The sequence below is a fragment of the Neovison vison genome, chromosome 12 (assembly GCF_020171115.1).
Source record: "Neovison vison isolate M4711 chromosome 12, ASM_NN_V1, whole genome shotgun sequence".
NCBI classification, from domain to species: domain Eukaryota; kingdom Metazoa; phylum Chordata; class Mammalia; order Carnivora; family Mustelidae; genus Neogale; species Neogale vison.
The window spans coordinates 20468716-20486293 of NC_058102.1; the positions used below are offsets into that span (position 1 = coordinate 20468716).

The window sequence follows — 17578 nt, forward strand, 5'->3', positions numbered from 1 at the left end:
GAGCCACCCTGGCAACCTTGCCATTTTTCTAGTTCTCTTTTTGGAGATGTTCCAGAAAAATACTACTCTGTTTCATAAAAGCTCAAGAGTTAAGGTCAAACAGATCTGGAAAAATCCCACATACCTAAAGTTCCCTAAGACCAGCACGCAACCCATGTGTACCATACAAAGAAGAATGTAGATGTCTGATTTCAAAATGTATCCCCTCAGCCTTGAGGAGCAGAATCAGAAGCAAACATTTTTAACTGCCAATATGTTCTTCTCATTGACTATGAAAAGCTCCAGAAGCTTTGCAACTTGTTTAAGGAAAATCTAAGAAGAGTTATATAATCTAGCTAACAGGGCCAAGTTCTATAAATGTGCAGTATTTTGGGGTACACAATAATCTCATTGTGGGTCAGAGGTGTGGCTGGACCTTAGTAATTTTTCTCTTAAAAATACCAATACAGAGAAGGAAAGAGGAGTGTTTTACTAAAGCACTGGTAAGGTTAAATCTTGAGTTATGGAACTTGGTAGACACCTGAATGTCTCTTAAAATGGAATCATTTTCTAAAGTCCAGCTGTTTTTGGCCAATTCAGCGAGACAGTCTCTCCTGATACGTGATGCCCATGCTCATTATGTTTCCTGAAATGTCAAAAGAGGCTCCAGAGTAGGATGATTGTGCTTTATCCAAAGTTTTCTTAAATCCATGTAATAGAACCCTCCCTTCCCAAAGACAGAGAAAATGGGCATAGGAACTCAAGTAAATCATAACACTTTGAAATAATTCATTTAATCAAAATAGAGTATTTTGATTTTCATAGAATCTTTTGGCATTAAAATGCTCTCAAAGTCAAACTGTGCTTCAAAAAATTAACTATTGGAACATCCCCAAACACTGTAGACTGGTGAACTCCAACCAAATGAAATGTTCAATTAACATAACAAACATAACATAAATTGCCTCTCAATATGAATAGATACATTTGTGTTTCTTCTCATCCAAGACGAGATTCTCATCCAAGAAAGATTACCTCTTTCTCCATTTGTAATCCTTCTGCTCTAATATTTCTTTCAAATACTTCTCTCTTTTCGGTCTGTGGGTTGGATTTTCTGTACACAAGAATATAGTCAATTCGACACTTTCCATCTCTGAAGTAAAGTCCATTCGATTTGTGTTTTTCTGGCACTGTCTGCACACAGAGAGGAAGAAATCAATTTAAGACATTCATAAAAATGGGCCTGAAGTAATATTAAAGAATTATAAGTAAATGTGAATTTTTCACTATGTTTTACCAAGATCACATCTTTATAATGAAAAATGTAAACAGCAGGAAAGAGAAAATAAAAATTGGAAAAAGAGCTGAGTGAAATAGACAAAACTTAAGACACCTAACAATAATACCAAATGTTGGCAAGGATGTGGAACAACTGAAAATGATCATATTCTAAAAGTGAGAGTGAAAACTGATATACTTATTCTGGAAAACACACTGGCATTATCTTGTAAAATTGAACATTTACATAACATACAACCCGTAACAAGAAAAACCCTTATTAAAGCAACTAGGAGGGGTGCATGGGTGGGTCAGTGGGTTAAAGCCTTTGCCTTTGGCTCAGTTCATGATCCTAGAGTCCTGGGATTAGGGCCGGGCTCTCTGCTCAGCGGGGAGCCTGCTTCCTCCTCCCTCTCTGCCTGCCTCTCTGCCTACTTGTGATCTCTGCCTGTCAAATAAATAAATAAAATCTTAAAAAAAAAAAAAAAGCAACTAGGAGACATGTATATGACTATCTATAGCAACACTGTTCATAAGAATAGAAAATAAAAAATGTGAATCAACTCAAATGTCTATGGACAGGCAAAGAGGTAAAAAAATTATAGGACAGTCATATGGTGGAATATTATACAACAATAAAAATGAAGACATTGGGAGATGGAGAGGAGAAGTGAGTGGCGGGGGGGAATCATAGCGTGTGACAAACCATGAGAGACTGTGGACTCTGAGAAACAAACTGAGGGTTTTGGAGGGGAGGGTGTAGGGGGCTGGGTGGGCCTGGTGGGCGGTATTATGGAGGGCACGTATTGCATGGAGCACTGGGGGTGATGCATAAATAATGAATTTTGGAACACTGAAAAAAATTAAAAAAGAATGAATGACCTACAGTTACATCTAATAGCAAGCATATATCTTAAAACAATATTGACAGAAAAAAAATCACAGAAGACTTCATGCTACATGATTTTTAATAAAGCACAAAATAAAATGAATCTAGAAAGAAGCTGTTAAGGCTATATATGTACATAGTAAAACTATTTTTAGGGCAAGAGAATAAAAAAAGCAGTGATTCAGGAATATGGTAGAGGGATGGGATTAAAGTTGCTTTGGTGGTCTTAGGATTATTCTAGTCCTACATTCCTCAGAAATTTTGCTTACAATTTTAAAAAAAAGCTTATTCTGTGATATCTGTGTGCATATATAAATATACCAAGTATCTGAGACAAAAGTTCACAAGAACTTATCCTTTCTATTTGCATACATGCTAATATTAATTTTCCATTCCACTAAAAATAATTGGGAGTTAGTAACCCAAAACTAGGTTGCCATCATAATTTGAAAAATACTTAGTTCATCCTTTGGATGGTAATTCAATTGTTATTTTCAAAACTTACATGTAAGTTACAAATATTATTTAGTAGTCATCACACATAAAAAATTAAAGAACAAAACAGTAGTTGTAATTTTCTTCCAGGCTCCCTAGGCTTGTTATAATCATGTGCAACACTGAAAGAGGCATCAAGTACAGGACAATTAGGCTTTAGCCCAGTTTCTCAGGCTGATAGATTTCGAAAACATGTCTATGAACCTAGAAAGTGGAAATGGGGGCATGGGGGTTGACTGTCTTTTCTTTAGGCCCAGTTTACATCAGTTTTCAAATAGTGGTATATGGGAGGCAAACATGCCAGGCCTCCAAGGTCATTGCTAGAATGTACCTTCTTGCACAAGTGCAATGCCTGCTGTCTCATCAAAAGGGAAAGTGTCAGCTAGGAGCAATGGAAATGTCACATCCCATGTCTTGGTGCAGACACTCTCAATGGATGACCAGTCCTCACTGATGATGATGATGATGATGATGATGATGATGATGATGATTTTACTTTTGCTTTAAGAGGTACTCAGAGGTCTATCCAAATAAACACTTTCTTCACAATTATTTACCAGAAAAGGGAACTACTCTGTAGACTTAGCACAACAGTATCTGTCTGCAAAAATAAGGTTTCAGCCACAGCATCAGGAGCTGGGTTACCAAAGCCTTAACTCTCTTGAGACTGTTTCCTTTTCTGTAAGTTAAGGAGATAAGACTAGGTGCTCTTCAAGGTCCCTTTTGAGAGTCCTCCTTTATGTCACATCATGGCACTCAAGGTAACTAGGTGAAGAGATGGAAAGGAATGAGGTTTTTTGTTTTTGTTTTTGTTTTAATACATGAATAGTAGCATATGGTGTTGGTAGAAAGAAGTCCGGGAAGCTTGGTAGAAGTAAACAATTTTTTCTGTTCAAAGGTGTTATCCTGTCAATGGTTAACTGCCTCTCAAATAATAACAGTAGGAATATGCATAAATGACTGATTTTGGTTCCTATTACCTATACCTAATGCATATACAAAGAAGGTATTAAACTCCACTGAGACAAAATCTAAGCAATAGTGAATGCCCCTAACAAAAGACTCTTCTTCCAAAATGACATATGAACAGATAGATCTATTTACAATTGCAATGTTTCCAGATTACAGAGGCGAACAGAAACTGGGGGCAGCTTTGGACAACATATTCTACTGAAAGTTGGTCCATTTTTAATCACTGTTCTATGTGCTGGGAGATTTATACAAGGAAGTCCATGCTTGTAAATCTTTCTTTCTAATAGTGACACTCAGAATGTAGATTATCACAAAATGACAAGTGATTTTAAGTGTCTCCCTTTATATAAATGAAATGTCTCTAGGTATAAGAAGGGAAATATATCACTTAGTGAAAGTCTGTTTTAAGCATAGGTAGATTCAGGATCCCTAAAATCTGCTAGACCTATGGAGGAAATCAAAAGACTATAAGACTTGTCCCTTGTTTTCTGGAAACCCACAGTTCAACGAGATGATGACTTTACACAATCCACTGGAATATGCTTCACAGGCTTCTACCTGGATGAAATATTGTATTTTTAAGAAATCATACACTTACCTCTCCCCCTGCTTCCAATCTACTAGCATCATCTGAAGTACTGGTCAGGTTTCCAGGGTGAAGCAGAGAATCGTCATCTTTGCAAGGACTGTTGACAGCTTCTAATTCATCAAAAAGAATATTGACATCCTTGGCCACTAAAACCAAAATAAATTCATTAGAAGTGGGGTTAAGAACTTGGGATCTTAAAATCAATACCAAAATGGAAGACACTCCCTTTGGCTTCATATTTTTTCATTGTTTCAATAACACCTTGAATGATAGGTATATTATTTTGTTTGAGAAAATAATGTCAGATGTAAAACATGTTGATCAAACAGTATCTTGTTAAGGCAAGGAAAATGTGAAGCAAAGTGAAGTACCTCCATAATATAAATATAGCTTGCCTTCCATGACAAGAGGAGGGGTTATGTTTGTTTAGTTTTCCTTCACCTACTTGTTTAGCATCAAGTACTTTCACTTATTACTTCTAAGAACTCATTCTCTGTGTTGGACCTAACCTCTTTTACTTTATCTCATTTTATTTTTCATGAAAGTGCCTTACAACTTGCTAAGTGAACCCATATTATGTGCCAACTGTCAAGGTTCAGTAAGATCTGTAATTTTATTCCTTTGTTCCTTCCCAAGGTCTAATAAAGAAAACTTTATACAGTAATAAAGCATGTAGTTAGGTTTTCTGCATTTTCTCTTTCTCTAATCATGAATTGAAATCATGAAGGTACCCATTCAAGGGCTTTCCCAAGAGATTGTTGATGCCAATACATAAAGAACTATATATCAGACTTCCAAATAAAGGCTTTACCATTCAAATACATAATACCTTGAAGTGGACCAGACATGAAAGTTCAGCACTAGTGGCTGAAGACATACAGTACCAGGTACAGGACCCTTCCTTAGCAACTCGAATGGCAGACCAACATTGAAGTTCACCTTTTCCTTTGATGCTTTAGAAATTGCTAAGGATTTTTAACCCACCACAAGCCTCTGTGCAGAATAATCTGTAGGCAATATGTACTATTTATCTATCACATACAAGAGTATTCATCCTTTCATTCAGAAAAATTTTAGAGAGGTGCACATTATCTTGTGCACAGAGTTGAGTGATAGCCATACCCTGATAAACAAAAGTGACATGTCTTCCTGCCTTTGTGGTAACTGGTAAACAAAACAAATATTCAAAGAATTATAAATTGCATCAAGTGCTATAAAGAAAAGAACATAGTTTGGATACAGTGGGAATAGAGATCATCTACTTAGTTGGTGTGACCAGGTTCTAAAGCAATTCATTTAACATCTAAGTTTTTCCTCTGTAAAATAAAATCGGCATGGCAATAAAATTAACACTTACTGCTTACTGTGGCAGGTAGAATCATGCCCCTCAAAGGTGATCTAGATCCTGGAACACATGAATATGTCACCTTCTATGGTAAAATGAACTCTAGATGTGCTTAATTCAAGGATCTTAAAATGGGAAATTAGCTTGGATTACATGAGTGGGCCCAGTATAATTATAAGTGAGGCAAGAGGGTCAGAATCAGAGAGACAGATTGGAAAATGCTATGATGTCAGCTTTGGAAATGGAGGATAGAACCATGAGTCAAGGAATGCAGGTGCCCTAGAAAGTAGAGAAAGGCAAGAAAGCAGATTCTCCCCGATACCTGAGGAGGAACATGATGATTTCTGACCTTCAAAACAGTGAAAAGTAAATTTGTGTTAAGTCACTAAGTTTGTGACAATTTGTGGCAGCAGTAAGAGTAAACCAATACACTTGTTACAGGTTTTTAGACTCTGTAGATCCAAAGAAAAAAAAAATCATGGTCTTTTCCTACAACTGGGATTTAGGAGCACCTCTGATGGGCCAGGAACTCAAGGAAAGGTACAGTTTTGAAGGAGCACAGTCTGTCCAGTGTTGTGGGAGATGTCAAGAGGAAAGACAACTTCTCTGACAGGCCTACATAAGGAAAGTCCCTCTCCTCCACTTACTCTCCAACCCCTCTCACTGCTCATTTCTTCACAGCACTTATATTATATTATATGTAAATATATTGTGACTGGGCCCACTCATGTAAATATATTGTTTATTCATTTGTTTATTCAAATGGTCATTCAAATGTTTATTCATTTGTTTACTGTGTGATGGATATTTACTCTGTTAGAATAGAAGTTCCATAAGGGACCTCTTCTGTCCTGATTGGTGTACAGAGGTCCTGGCATAGCCCTCAACACATATTTAATGACAGAACAATGATCTCAAGGTGGACACATCTAATGATGTCTGAGAGTACCCCTTTCTCCAATATCCTATGGTTCTAGGACATTGTATATATATTTTTCCTAACACAATTCTTATTCACGAGCCAGGAGCTCCACAGTTTCAAGTAGAGGCTGATTAAATTTTAAGTGCATAGTGATTAAATTTCAAGTAGATATTGATTAGATTTGAACAACAGCATAAAAATATTTCAACAAAGTAGATCTGCTTACGATTCTAAATTCCACCCCTCAGCTGTGTGAACTTGTGCTCCCATGTCCTCACTAGTGAGGCAGGTATGGGAAACTTCTCTCTCAGGGTAGCTGAAAGGAGGATTCAGTGAGATCATATAAATGTTAGTCTGACCCACAGCAGAGCTGCAAGGAATGCTGGCTTACCAATTTTAGACTCTGGGACCTTACATCAGCACTTGGGTCTCAGCAGCACAAGACAGGTCAGGCATTTATTTACAAGTTGGAATGGTTGTTATGAAGGGTAGACTGGGGTAAGGTGTGAAATAAAGAAGCTAAAGAGGACAATGAGATTCATGTCCAAGTGACTGGCTCTCCTTGGGGACAAACTCTTGCATTCATCCATCCATGAGAATTGCCCCTTTGCTTTTGCTAATGTAGAAAACTACAAGATCTTCTGCTGGTATCACCTTCTGGTGTTGGTACAACCAGTTCTTTAAAGCCCTCTATATTCTGGGGCTCCCAATTGGGATTCTGTTGTCACCCTGAAGATATATGGCATTGTGTGTAGACATTTTTTATCATTATGGCTAAGAAGAGGGGGTAGTGCTAACATCCAGCAGGTGAAAGCCAGGGGTACTGCTAACCATGCTACAATGTCAGAAAAGCCCCCTACAAGAGATATCTAGTCCAAAATATCAATAATGTCGACACTGAAAAATTATGCTCTATTAAAGGTGCAACTCTTTGATTCTAAAGGGACCAGATCACTTGGAAAAAGGAAGAGAAGTCTGTTTTCCCCACTTCTGCCCATCATTATTGCTGAAGAAGTTGTGATACGGCTAATGCTACCTGAGAGCTCAAGGGAAATCAGTATGTCATACAATCTGAATTTTAGAGAATTATTAGAGAATTAAGTTATATTAAGACCTCATTATCACCTGCCAGCCTCCCAAGAGTTTTAACAGGGATTAAAAATGCTGATCTGTCAAAATTCTCAGCTGAACACATGGTCAGTAAGAAGACTGTAGAACAAGTAGACAGCTATACAGACAGAAGAAACACCTGTCCGTTATCAATAATCCACCATTCTTACTGACGGATCAGCTGTACAAGCTAAGTTTTAGAAACAAAGTATAATATCCTTTGAAGCAAACTTACATCATTTCTTTAAGGAGAAAAACAACCTCCAACTTCCAGAGTTAATCAATTTTTAAAAATCTGTTTATTCAGCAAGTTACTTTAGTTATTCAGCAAGTACTTAGCTACCTATCTTGGTCGGGCACTGTGCTGGGTTAGGTCAAGTACTAGACACGACAACCATCGCCCCTGTCCTCACAGAGCTCACCATCCAGCCAAGGAGACAGTGGGGCCTTTTTATCCATGGCAAGGATGTCACAAAGATACTCTACATTCAAACAATGTTACTTTTAATGGATTCCACCAGCCCAAGTAACAGACCTGCTCTGCATAAACTCAGGAAGGGCTGTGCGAACAGAACTGGGAAGGTGAGTCACAATAGATACCACACATGTGGAAAGCAAGAGAGAGGCTCAAATAATTGTCCTTCACAAAAAGCAGGCACTCAGCCTAAGAAGACCAGGGAACAAAGTAGCAAAAACTCACATATAATAGCTACACAAGAGTCAAGAACCTCAGATTGCCTGGGAGGCAATTTTGGGAGACCAAAAACCTGCTAGAATCTGAGTAAATCATCAAACTCAGAATAGGTAAGAGATTTCTGTAGGCTGACTTGCTATGTTATCCCAGAATAGAGACGGAGCAGAGGAGGCAGAGGGTCAGAAGACAGGGCAATTCTGACATTCTTTATGGGAAGGCAAGTTTACCTTGACAGCACTGAATCTTCTGACTAAATATTTGTAATTATTTAAATTATTCAGTGAAAATCACTTGGATTATTAGCCATTATTCACCTCTAGGGGCAAAAGGCCACAAATGTATTTCAAGGGCTCAAATAAGTAAGCAAATAAATTATCTTCTGTCATTTGTTCACTGAGCCAACATTTATGTTAGGTGCTAGAGGCACGAACATGAACAAGACATGAGTGAATAAAATCGAATCAGGACTATAAAGGCAGGAAAAACAAACACTAAGGGAGTCTTGTATCTTTTAGAGAGTAAGAAATAAATACCAAAAAATCAAAGCACTCGACTCACTGCTCTTTTAACTCTCCTATTCCTCAAATGCAGCAGAAAAATCCCACGGTAGCATTAACAGCACAGGAGTACTTTAATCTCAGTATTTTCTGATACAGAGAAAATCAAGTGAAATTATAGGTCACTGAAGACAACATAAGACTGTGTAGTGTAATGCAGGTTATCTATATTTGTCCTCCAGAGTGCCAGCTCATTTTACTATTTTTGTCCCGAGTTCCAAATTATTACATCCGATATTCAGAACTTTGAAAATATTGCATATTGATTTTAAACACAGACAAAAAAGAAAACACACACAAAAAAGGAAACCTTCAGGAATGATTTAAAATGCAAATAAAACAAAACAAAAAACTTGCTTACATCTTAATTTGAACATTTAGCTGTCTGTTTTGTAATAAGTTCTCTTTACATCTAGCCCTAGGGACTCTTCCAGGTAAAAGCCCAAGGCAGTTCTCTAAAACTGATTAGCAAATAGGAGGCACTGGTGCCCATTTTTAAGTAAATAAAAACTAGTTGTAAGAGTCTATCAATTTGGTTTTTTTTTTTACTATGCATTCACAATGCTAAACTAAAGATCAAATTTTATAGAAATCATATATTGAGGGTCCTAGCTCATTTTGATTTAGAACTATTATAAATCTTGGTGCCCAAAAGATTTTTCTAGTCAATATTTTTTAATTTAATTTTTTTTCAGTGTTCCAAAATTCATTGTTTATGTACCACAGCCAGTGCTCCATGCAATATGTGCCCTCCATAATACCCACCACCAGGCTCATCCCACCCACACCCCCCAACTGTCCAAAACCCTGTTTGTTTTTCAAAGTTCACAGTCTCTCATGGTTTGTCTCTCCCTCCAATTTCCCCCAGCTCATTTCTCTCCATCTCCCCATATCCTCAGTGTTATTCCTTATCTCCACAAGTAAGTGAAACCATATGATAATTGACTCTCTCTGCATGACTTATTTCACTCAGAATATTTTTATATGTTGTAATTTTCTTTTAACTTAAATTTTATTTTTTTCAGTGTTCCAAAATTCACTGTTTATGCATCACACCCAGTGTTCCATGCAATACATGCCTTCCTTAATACCCACCAATTTGTTTTCTTTTTCTAGTTATCTTAGAGATTGCTTTAAAGTATCTGTTTCTTGAAAGGAGCTGCTGTGGCTGATATCAAAGAGGTTACTGCCTATGTTCTCCTCTAGGATTCTGATGGATTCCTATCTCACATTGAGGTCTTTTATCCATTTTGAGTTTATCTTTGTATACTGTGTAAGAGAATGGTCGAGTTTCATTCTTCTACATATAGCTGTCAAGATATATCTCCAAAGGCAAAGGAAACAAAAGTGAAAATGAACTTTTGGGACTTCATCAAGATCAAAAGCTTCTGCACAGCAAAGGAAACAGTCAACAAAACAAAGAGGCAACCCATGGAATGGGAGAAGATATTTGCAAATGACAGTACAGACAAAAGGTTGATATCCAGGATCTATAAAGAACTTCTCACACTCAACACACACAAAACAGATAATCATGTCAAAAAATGGGCAGAAGATATGAACAGACACTTCTCCAATCAAGACATACAAATGGCTATCAGACACATGAAAAAATGTTCATCATCACTAGCCTTCAGGGAGATTCAAATTAAAACCACATTGAGATACCACCTTACACCAATTAGAATGGCCAAAATTAGCAAGACAGGAAGCAACGTGTGTTGGAGACGATGTGGAGAAAGGGGAACCCTCTTACACTGTTGATGGGAATGCAAGTTGGTGCAGCCAATTTGGAGAACAGTGTGGAGATTCCTTAAGAAATTAAAAATAGAGCTTCCCTATGACCCCACCATTGCACTACTGGGTATTTACCCTAAAGATACAGATGCCGTGAAAAGAAGGGCCATCTGTACCCCAATGTTTATAGCAGCAATGGCCATGGTCGCCAAACTGTGGAAAGAACCAAGATGCCTTTCAAAGGACGAAGGGATAAGGAAGATGTGGTCCGTATACACTATGGAGTATTATGCCTCCATCAGAAAGGAGGAATACCTGACTTTTGTATCAACATGGACGGGACTAGAAGAGATTATGCTGAGTGAAATAAGTCAAGCAGACCGAGTCAATTATCATATGGTTTCACTTATTTGTGGAGCATAAGAAATAACATGGAGGACATGGGGAGATGGAGAGGAGAAGGGAGTTGAGGGAAATTGGAAGGTGAGGTGAACCATGAGAGACTATGGACTCTGAAAAACAACCTGAGGGTTTTGATGGGGCAGGGGGTGGGAGGTTGGGGGAGCCAGGTGGTGGGTATTATGGAAGGCATGTATTGCATGGAGCACTGGATGTGGTGCATAAACAATGAATTCTGTTACACTGAAAAGAAACTAAAAAAAAAAAACAAGACACCCCCCCACCAAAAAAAATAAATAAAGTGTCTGTTTCTTTCCCAGACTCAGAGATTGAATATGAAGCAGTGGAAAGGAAGACAAAAACAAGAGCAGTACAATGTACTGAGAGCTGACTATGTATTAAGAATTTTGGGGTCTGTTTTCCCTTTTCTTCCTCAAAATACCTTAGGAAAAGGGCATTATGAGAAAAAAATTCAGGTTCAGAGACACTAAGTAAGGCCACAAAGCTAGTAAGTGACAGAGATAAAATCTAACCCAGTTCTGACCCTCACATCTATGCTGTTTCTAGCTGGCCTCTTGTTTCTGTGGAAAGCATACTACTGTTCCTAAATCATGTTTGGCTTGGGGCACCTGTATGACTCAGTCAGTTAAGCATCCAACTCTTGGTTTCAGCTCAGGTCATGGTCTTGGATCCTGGAGTTCAGCCTTGCATTGGGTTTCCAATTTAGTGGGTCTGTATGCCAGTTCTTTCCCTCTGTTCCCTCCACCATCCCTTTTCATGGATGCATAGTGTATGCGCATTCTCTCTGTCCCTAATAAATAATCTTTAAAAAAATCATGTTTGGCTTTCAATCACAGTAAGTCCTTTAGTTGCCAACCAACTATCTTGTCACTGTTGTAATACTTATCTGAATAAAGCTAGACTTTACATCTGCTGCTGAACAGGTCTGACACTTTTAAAAATTTAACAGATAGATTCAATGTTTTTAAAAAGTCAGAGAAACACACAGACTGAGCACAGTTTTGAGCACCTTAGGCTGGGATTTTAAAGACCAAACACCACTTAACATGTGTATAACAGCAAGCCTAGGACTCTGCTCAACATGCTTCAAGTGAATCTTATAATACCCCTAACGCAAAGACTATCTGGTTTGCCAATGAGAGAAAAAAAAGAGCCCAATTTGGAAAACTCAAAATAAATAAAGTAGTTGGAAAAGATATAAATCCTCCTTAGCTAGTTTTATTCCTTTCCAAAGGTCAGTGGCTTTTAAAGTGTGTTCCCTAGAACTGCAGGATCCTTTTGGGGGAGTTTCAGGGGCAATGGAAGGGACAAAGAGGAAACTAAGTGGGAAAAGCACTGCACCCTCCACTCCCAGCTACCCCAAACAACTCAGCTACCTTTTTTATATATTGAGATTATATGTGAAAATATAGTTGAGGAAGAAAAAATAGATTCTACTGCTTTAAAATTTTTGGAAATCTCTTCTAGTGTTGTACAACAACAATTATATGATTGTACTAACATCTCCCCAAAGAAAACCTGAGGAGAGAAAGCTAGGGTTCTAATTGTTCTAGCTATGAGAGTAGGCACTTTTTTCTGCAATGGGAAGTTTACTTGAAATATTTTAAGTTTGAAAATAGATCTCTGCAAAGAAAAAAACTCATATATTTTTTTTGAATTTGTGGTCATTAAAAAAATTTCATTGGCATCTCCTGGCTCAGTAATGATACAGTTTATAAAACAGAGCATAGACCACAGCATGGGGCATCCACAGAACACTGTGCAATGGGGCAAAGATCATTAACTTATTCCTGGGACAGCATGTTTCTTAGGAAGAGCTTCTGTTGCTATTAACTTTGTTCTAAAGAAAAGGACAGACATCTCGATTCTATAACAAGGCAGATAATAATAGTACCTCTTAACTACCTGGGAATGATATTTAGAGAAGAACCAAGTACCTAATGCAGGTTTTGCTCAATAGCCTTGGTTACCTTTTCACAATGTGAAATGAAATCAATGATGTTCTGTATTAAAGATCCTCCGAGTCTCTTCTTCAGAAAGAACATTAGCTCTGGATTTGGACAAGCTCTGGATTTGGACAAGCCTAGGTTCAAATGCTAGTCCTCATACCTACTAGCTCTTAGATTGGATTATTTAATTTATTTAAGGTTTAATGTCTTTATATTTTCAGCAGGTGTAATACAATGTCTCACACAGGATTTTTGATAGGAATGAAGACAAGACAGCAGCCAACACTAATGTAGCACTTGCCATGTGCCAGGCACCACACTAAGGGCTTTTGCACAGTTTATTAGAACTATCCCCCCTTCATCAGATGTGGAAATTAAGGCAATCAGAATCTAAGACTAAATACAGTAATATGGGTAAAAGGTCAACCACAGAGTTGTCAGGCAAGATTATGTCTTCAATATATGTCAGCACCCTCCCCATCTTCTCCTTTGAAACAGCATGACCATATGAATTAAAAAAAAAAAATGGAAATCAGGGCTCAAGTAATTGGATTCAAAATGACTCACTGGATGTCACCAAGAAATGACTCAGTCTTGCGGACGCAGAAGCACAGTGCAGGAACAGCACTGTGGATTACATAGACACACGTGCAAGGGCAGAGGGTCCAACTACAGGATAACAAGATCCTTCCAACCTGCAAGTCCTCGTTTCAGACACTTTGCTTTTTGCTCTCTTTCCTTCTTTAGAACCTAACAGACCATAACACAATAACGTGTTATGGTATGAATGCCACTTGACAGTCCTCACAATCTGTATCTGCATATACTAGGAATCCAGAAAAGAAAAACTAAAGACAAGGCAGGAGGGGTGGGCAACAAGAAGTGGGGGAGGGGAGAGAACTGATCCCTAGAAAAGATTGGGCTCTGGTAATAATTTAAAGCAAGAATTTAAAGGCTCAGTATAGCCTTTGAATAATATCTTTCTTAATTGTTTGCTAATATAATAAATGTACATACACATAGACATGGACTACAGGGCTTTAAGACTTGATTCTCAATCTGATGTCACAATGAAATATTTCTAAATGTCTGATTTTCAAAAAAATGTCCAGATTATAAAAATTTAGTGACTAAAAAAGCAGGATTTTTTGTTTTAATTGCTATTATTGTACATGATACAGTAGGCACTAAAATCCTTGGACTGTTAAGGTGGTATGAATCTTATTAGACAAACTCAAGAGTAAGCATTGCCCCCATGACCTTGTCATCATTACATTAAGTTATATCTTTGTCTAAGTCCCTCCCCCAACTGGCCTGGTAGACCATTTAATTTCAGTCATTGTTGACATTCCTCTACCCACCATATGTAGGACTGTAAAAGATTTTGACAAAGGTTTTCTAAACATCTAAAGGATGTTTAGAGACCACTCAGGTCTTCAAGCCACACTGCTACTGCTGAGCCACTCACTTTGTAAGTTTAGAGTAAAATTCATTCATTCACTCACTAACGAAATTTGTTGAGCAGCTACTATACTCTGTACTCTGCTTAAGGTACTAGATACGCAACAATGAAACGGGAAGATGAGACTGCCCCCTTTCCAGAACCCCCAAAGCTTGCTGAAATATGGAAGATCTCCTCAGCCTGGAGAATCTTAGCCAATGCTGGCTTTCAGGCGGCTCAAGTGCTGGCTCCTAGCATACAACCCAGCCATTCATTGCCTTTTCCCCCATCCATGGGAAGCCATGCTACCACTGCAGGACAGTCTAAGGACAGGAAATTCCTTTTCTCCCACTGTCTGGGTATTTCTCTGTGTGTCTGTCTCTTTTTACCAAGGATTAGCCTCTCAGAAGCTCAGACTTTCAGAAAACAAAAGCCAGGAACTTTAGGTAACACAGAACTCTGCTGAAACAAAGGAGTTCAGGGCACCTAGATACCACCTTGAGATGGGGAAACAATGGGTCAGAAGAGAGAGAGGGAAAAATTACATCAAGGAAAACACATACACATACACCCTTACATTATACTGTCATATAGGAATGTTTTCCTCTTAGAAAACAATCAGGTTGCTTTCATTTTGAACAATAAAACAAATGTGATCTCTGTTTTAATTTCTTTTGAACTGAACTGTGCACAAAAACTTTCACCATTGCTTTAAGATACTACGCATAACACAGTGCCCTGGTACATGACAGGTCAGGTGGAGAGATGGATGAATGGTTGAAATAACTTTCCTTCTTTATAAGCTGTACATCTGTTATGGGGAAATCTGAGAAACAACTTGTAGGTGGCTAGCCACTCTAAGATATCTTTTGAACAGGAGAAGCCATTGTTAGGGCTGAAGCAGTATAGGAAAAAAAATGTAAAGTATTTTACAGTATAGAAGCATGGGGAAGAATTCTTGCAACAAGACACAACAAAATAAGAATAATTTTATTAAAAATAAAGTAGCACAATCTGAGGGGTTTGAAGTGGTGGGGGGGTGGGAGGTTGGGGTACAAGGTGGTGGGTATTATAGATGGTACAGATTGCATGGAGCACTGGGTGTGGTGCAAAAATAATGAATACTGTTATGCTGAAAATAAATAAAAATAAATTAAAAAAATACTGAGTAGCTCACTTTTCCTAATCATGTTTATTTAATCTTTTATTTATCAGAATAAGGGTCAGCATATGACTAAATACTGACTGTCAAATATTAACCATAGACCCTTGGGGAAGTATACTCAGTTTTTTCATCTTTAAAATGGAGAAAACACATCTACTACTTCTTGTAGGGTTGTTTTAAGAAAAGAGATAGTAAGGGAAGAGCACTTATTACAATGGCTGGCTTGTCTTAGAAACTCAAAAAATGTTTCAAATTCTGTCTCTCTCCTAGCTTGATCTTAAAGGTTATATATATATATATATATAACCTTTATATATATGTAACATATGTGTGTGTGTATGTGTGTGTGTGTGTGTGTGTATATATATATATATATATATTCACAAAATTCCAAGAAAATAATAAAATTTTCTGTCATCTCAACAAAAATGTCTGTAGGAGAGAGGAGTTTTTCTGATGTCCAAATCCTATGTATTTTTACATTTTTGTAAGTTGGTCTCTCAAAGCTTCCTATAAATAATAGTCTAAGGCACAGTCCCTTTAAGAACCAAACTATGTGTATTTATACTTAGAAGTTTCAACTAATTTGTTAAATATATGAATCACATTTGGAATCTAGGGTGAAACTGAAGGTAGATAAATGGCCCAAATCTTTCCTACCAGAAATGACCAAAGCCATGTAGGCAGTTTCCTAAAACTACTTAACAAAAAACTTATTTTTTTTAAACAAAAAAACAGATTGGTTCCAAAGTATTAGAAAATTCTTAAACCTAAAAAGAGTTGATTTGCATTTGAAGGTGAAATAATATATTTCTATTTTATTATATTATGTTAGTCACCACCCAGTATTTCACTAGTTTTTGATATAGTGATCCATGATTCATTGTTTGCATGTAACACCCAGTGTTTTATAGGATCTATACTCTAGGAACTACAAAACACTCATGAAAGAAATTGAAGAAGACACAAAAAGATGGAAAAACATTCCATGCTCATGGGTTGGAAGAATAAACATTGTTAAAATGTCTATGCTGCCCAGAAGAATCTATACTTTCAAAGCCATCCTGATCAAAATACCAATGGCATTTCTCAAAGTGCTGGAACAAATAAGCATAAAATTTGTATGGAAGCAAAAAAGACCCTGAATCACAAAGAAAATGTTGAAAAAGAAAAATAAATAAATAAATAAAACTGGGGGCTTCATGTTGCCTGATTTCAAGCTATAATTCAAAGCTGTGATCACCAAGACAGCATGGTACACAGGCAGACACATAGATGAATGCAACAGAATAGAGAACCCAGAAATGGAACCTCAACTCTGTGGTCAACTAATCTTTGACAAAGCAGGAAAGAATATCCAATGGAGAAACAGTCTCTTCAACAAGTGATGTTAGGAAAATTGGACAGCCACATGCAGAAGAATAAAACTGGACAATTTCCTTACACCATACACAAAAATAGACTCTGAATGGACAAAAGACCTAAATGTATGATAGGGATCCATCAAAATCCTAGACGAGAAAAGAGGCAGTGACATTTCTGACCTCAACCACAACTTTCTGCTAGGCACGTCTTCAAAGGCAAGGGAAACAAAGGCAAAAAAGAACTTTTGGGATTTCATCAAGATAAAAACCTTCTATACAGCAAAAGAAACATTCAACAAAACAAAGAGGCCACCCACAGAATGGGAGAAGATATTTGCAAATGAGACTATAGACAAAGGGCTGATATCTAAGACCTATAAAGAACTTCTCAAACTCAACACCCAAAAAACAAATAAGTCAAAAAAATGGGCAGAACACACGAACAGACACTTCTCTAAAGAAACCATAAGTGACTCTTAATCTCACGAAACAAACTGTGGGTTGCTGGGGGGAGGGGGGTTGGGAGAAGGGGGGTAGGGTTATGGACATTGGGGAGGGTATGTGCTTTTGGGTAAATTGGAAGGGGAGATGAACCATGAGAGACTATGGACTCTGAAAAACAATCTGAGGGGTTTGAAGTGGCGGGGGGGTGGGAGGTTGGGGTACCAGGTG

General features: G+C 37.6%; 1 protein-coding gene across 3 annotated transcripts in view; it reads right to left on the reverse strand.

Moving 5' to 3' along the window:
• Positions 1-17578, reverse strand: part of ANO4 (anoctamin 4) — a 380838-nt gene that overhangs the window by 212480 nt on the left and 150780 nt on the right. For all 3 annotated transcript variants that reach the window (XM_044227349.1, XM_044227348.1, XM_044227346.1), the window contains 2 exons: positions 4212-4348; positions 1015-1173 (listed from right to left, as the gene is read on the reverse strand). In XM_044227349.1, coding sequence (XP_044083284.1) covers positions 1015-1173; positions 4212-4348 — 296 coding nt within the window. The remainder of the gene's footprint in view (positions 1-1014; positions 1174-4211; positions 4349-17578) is intronic.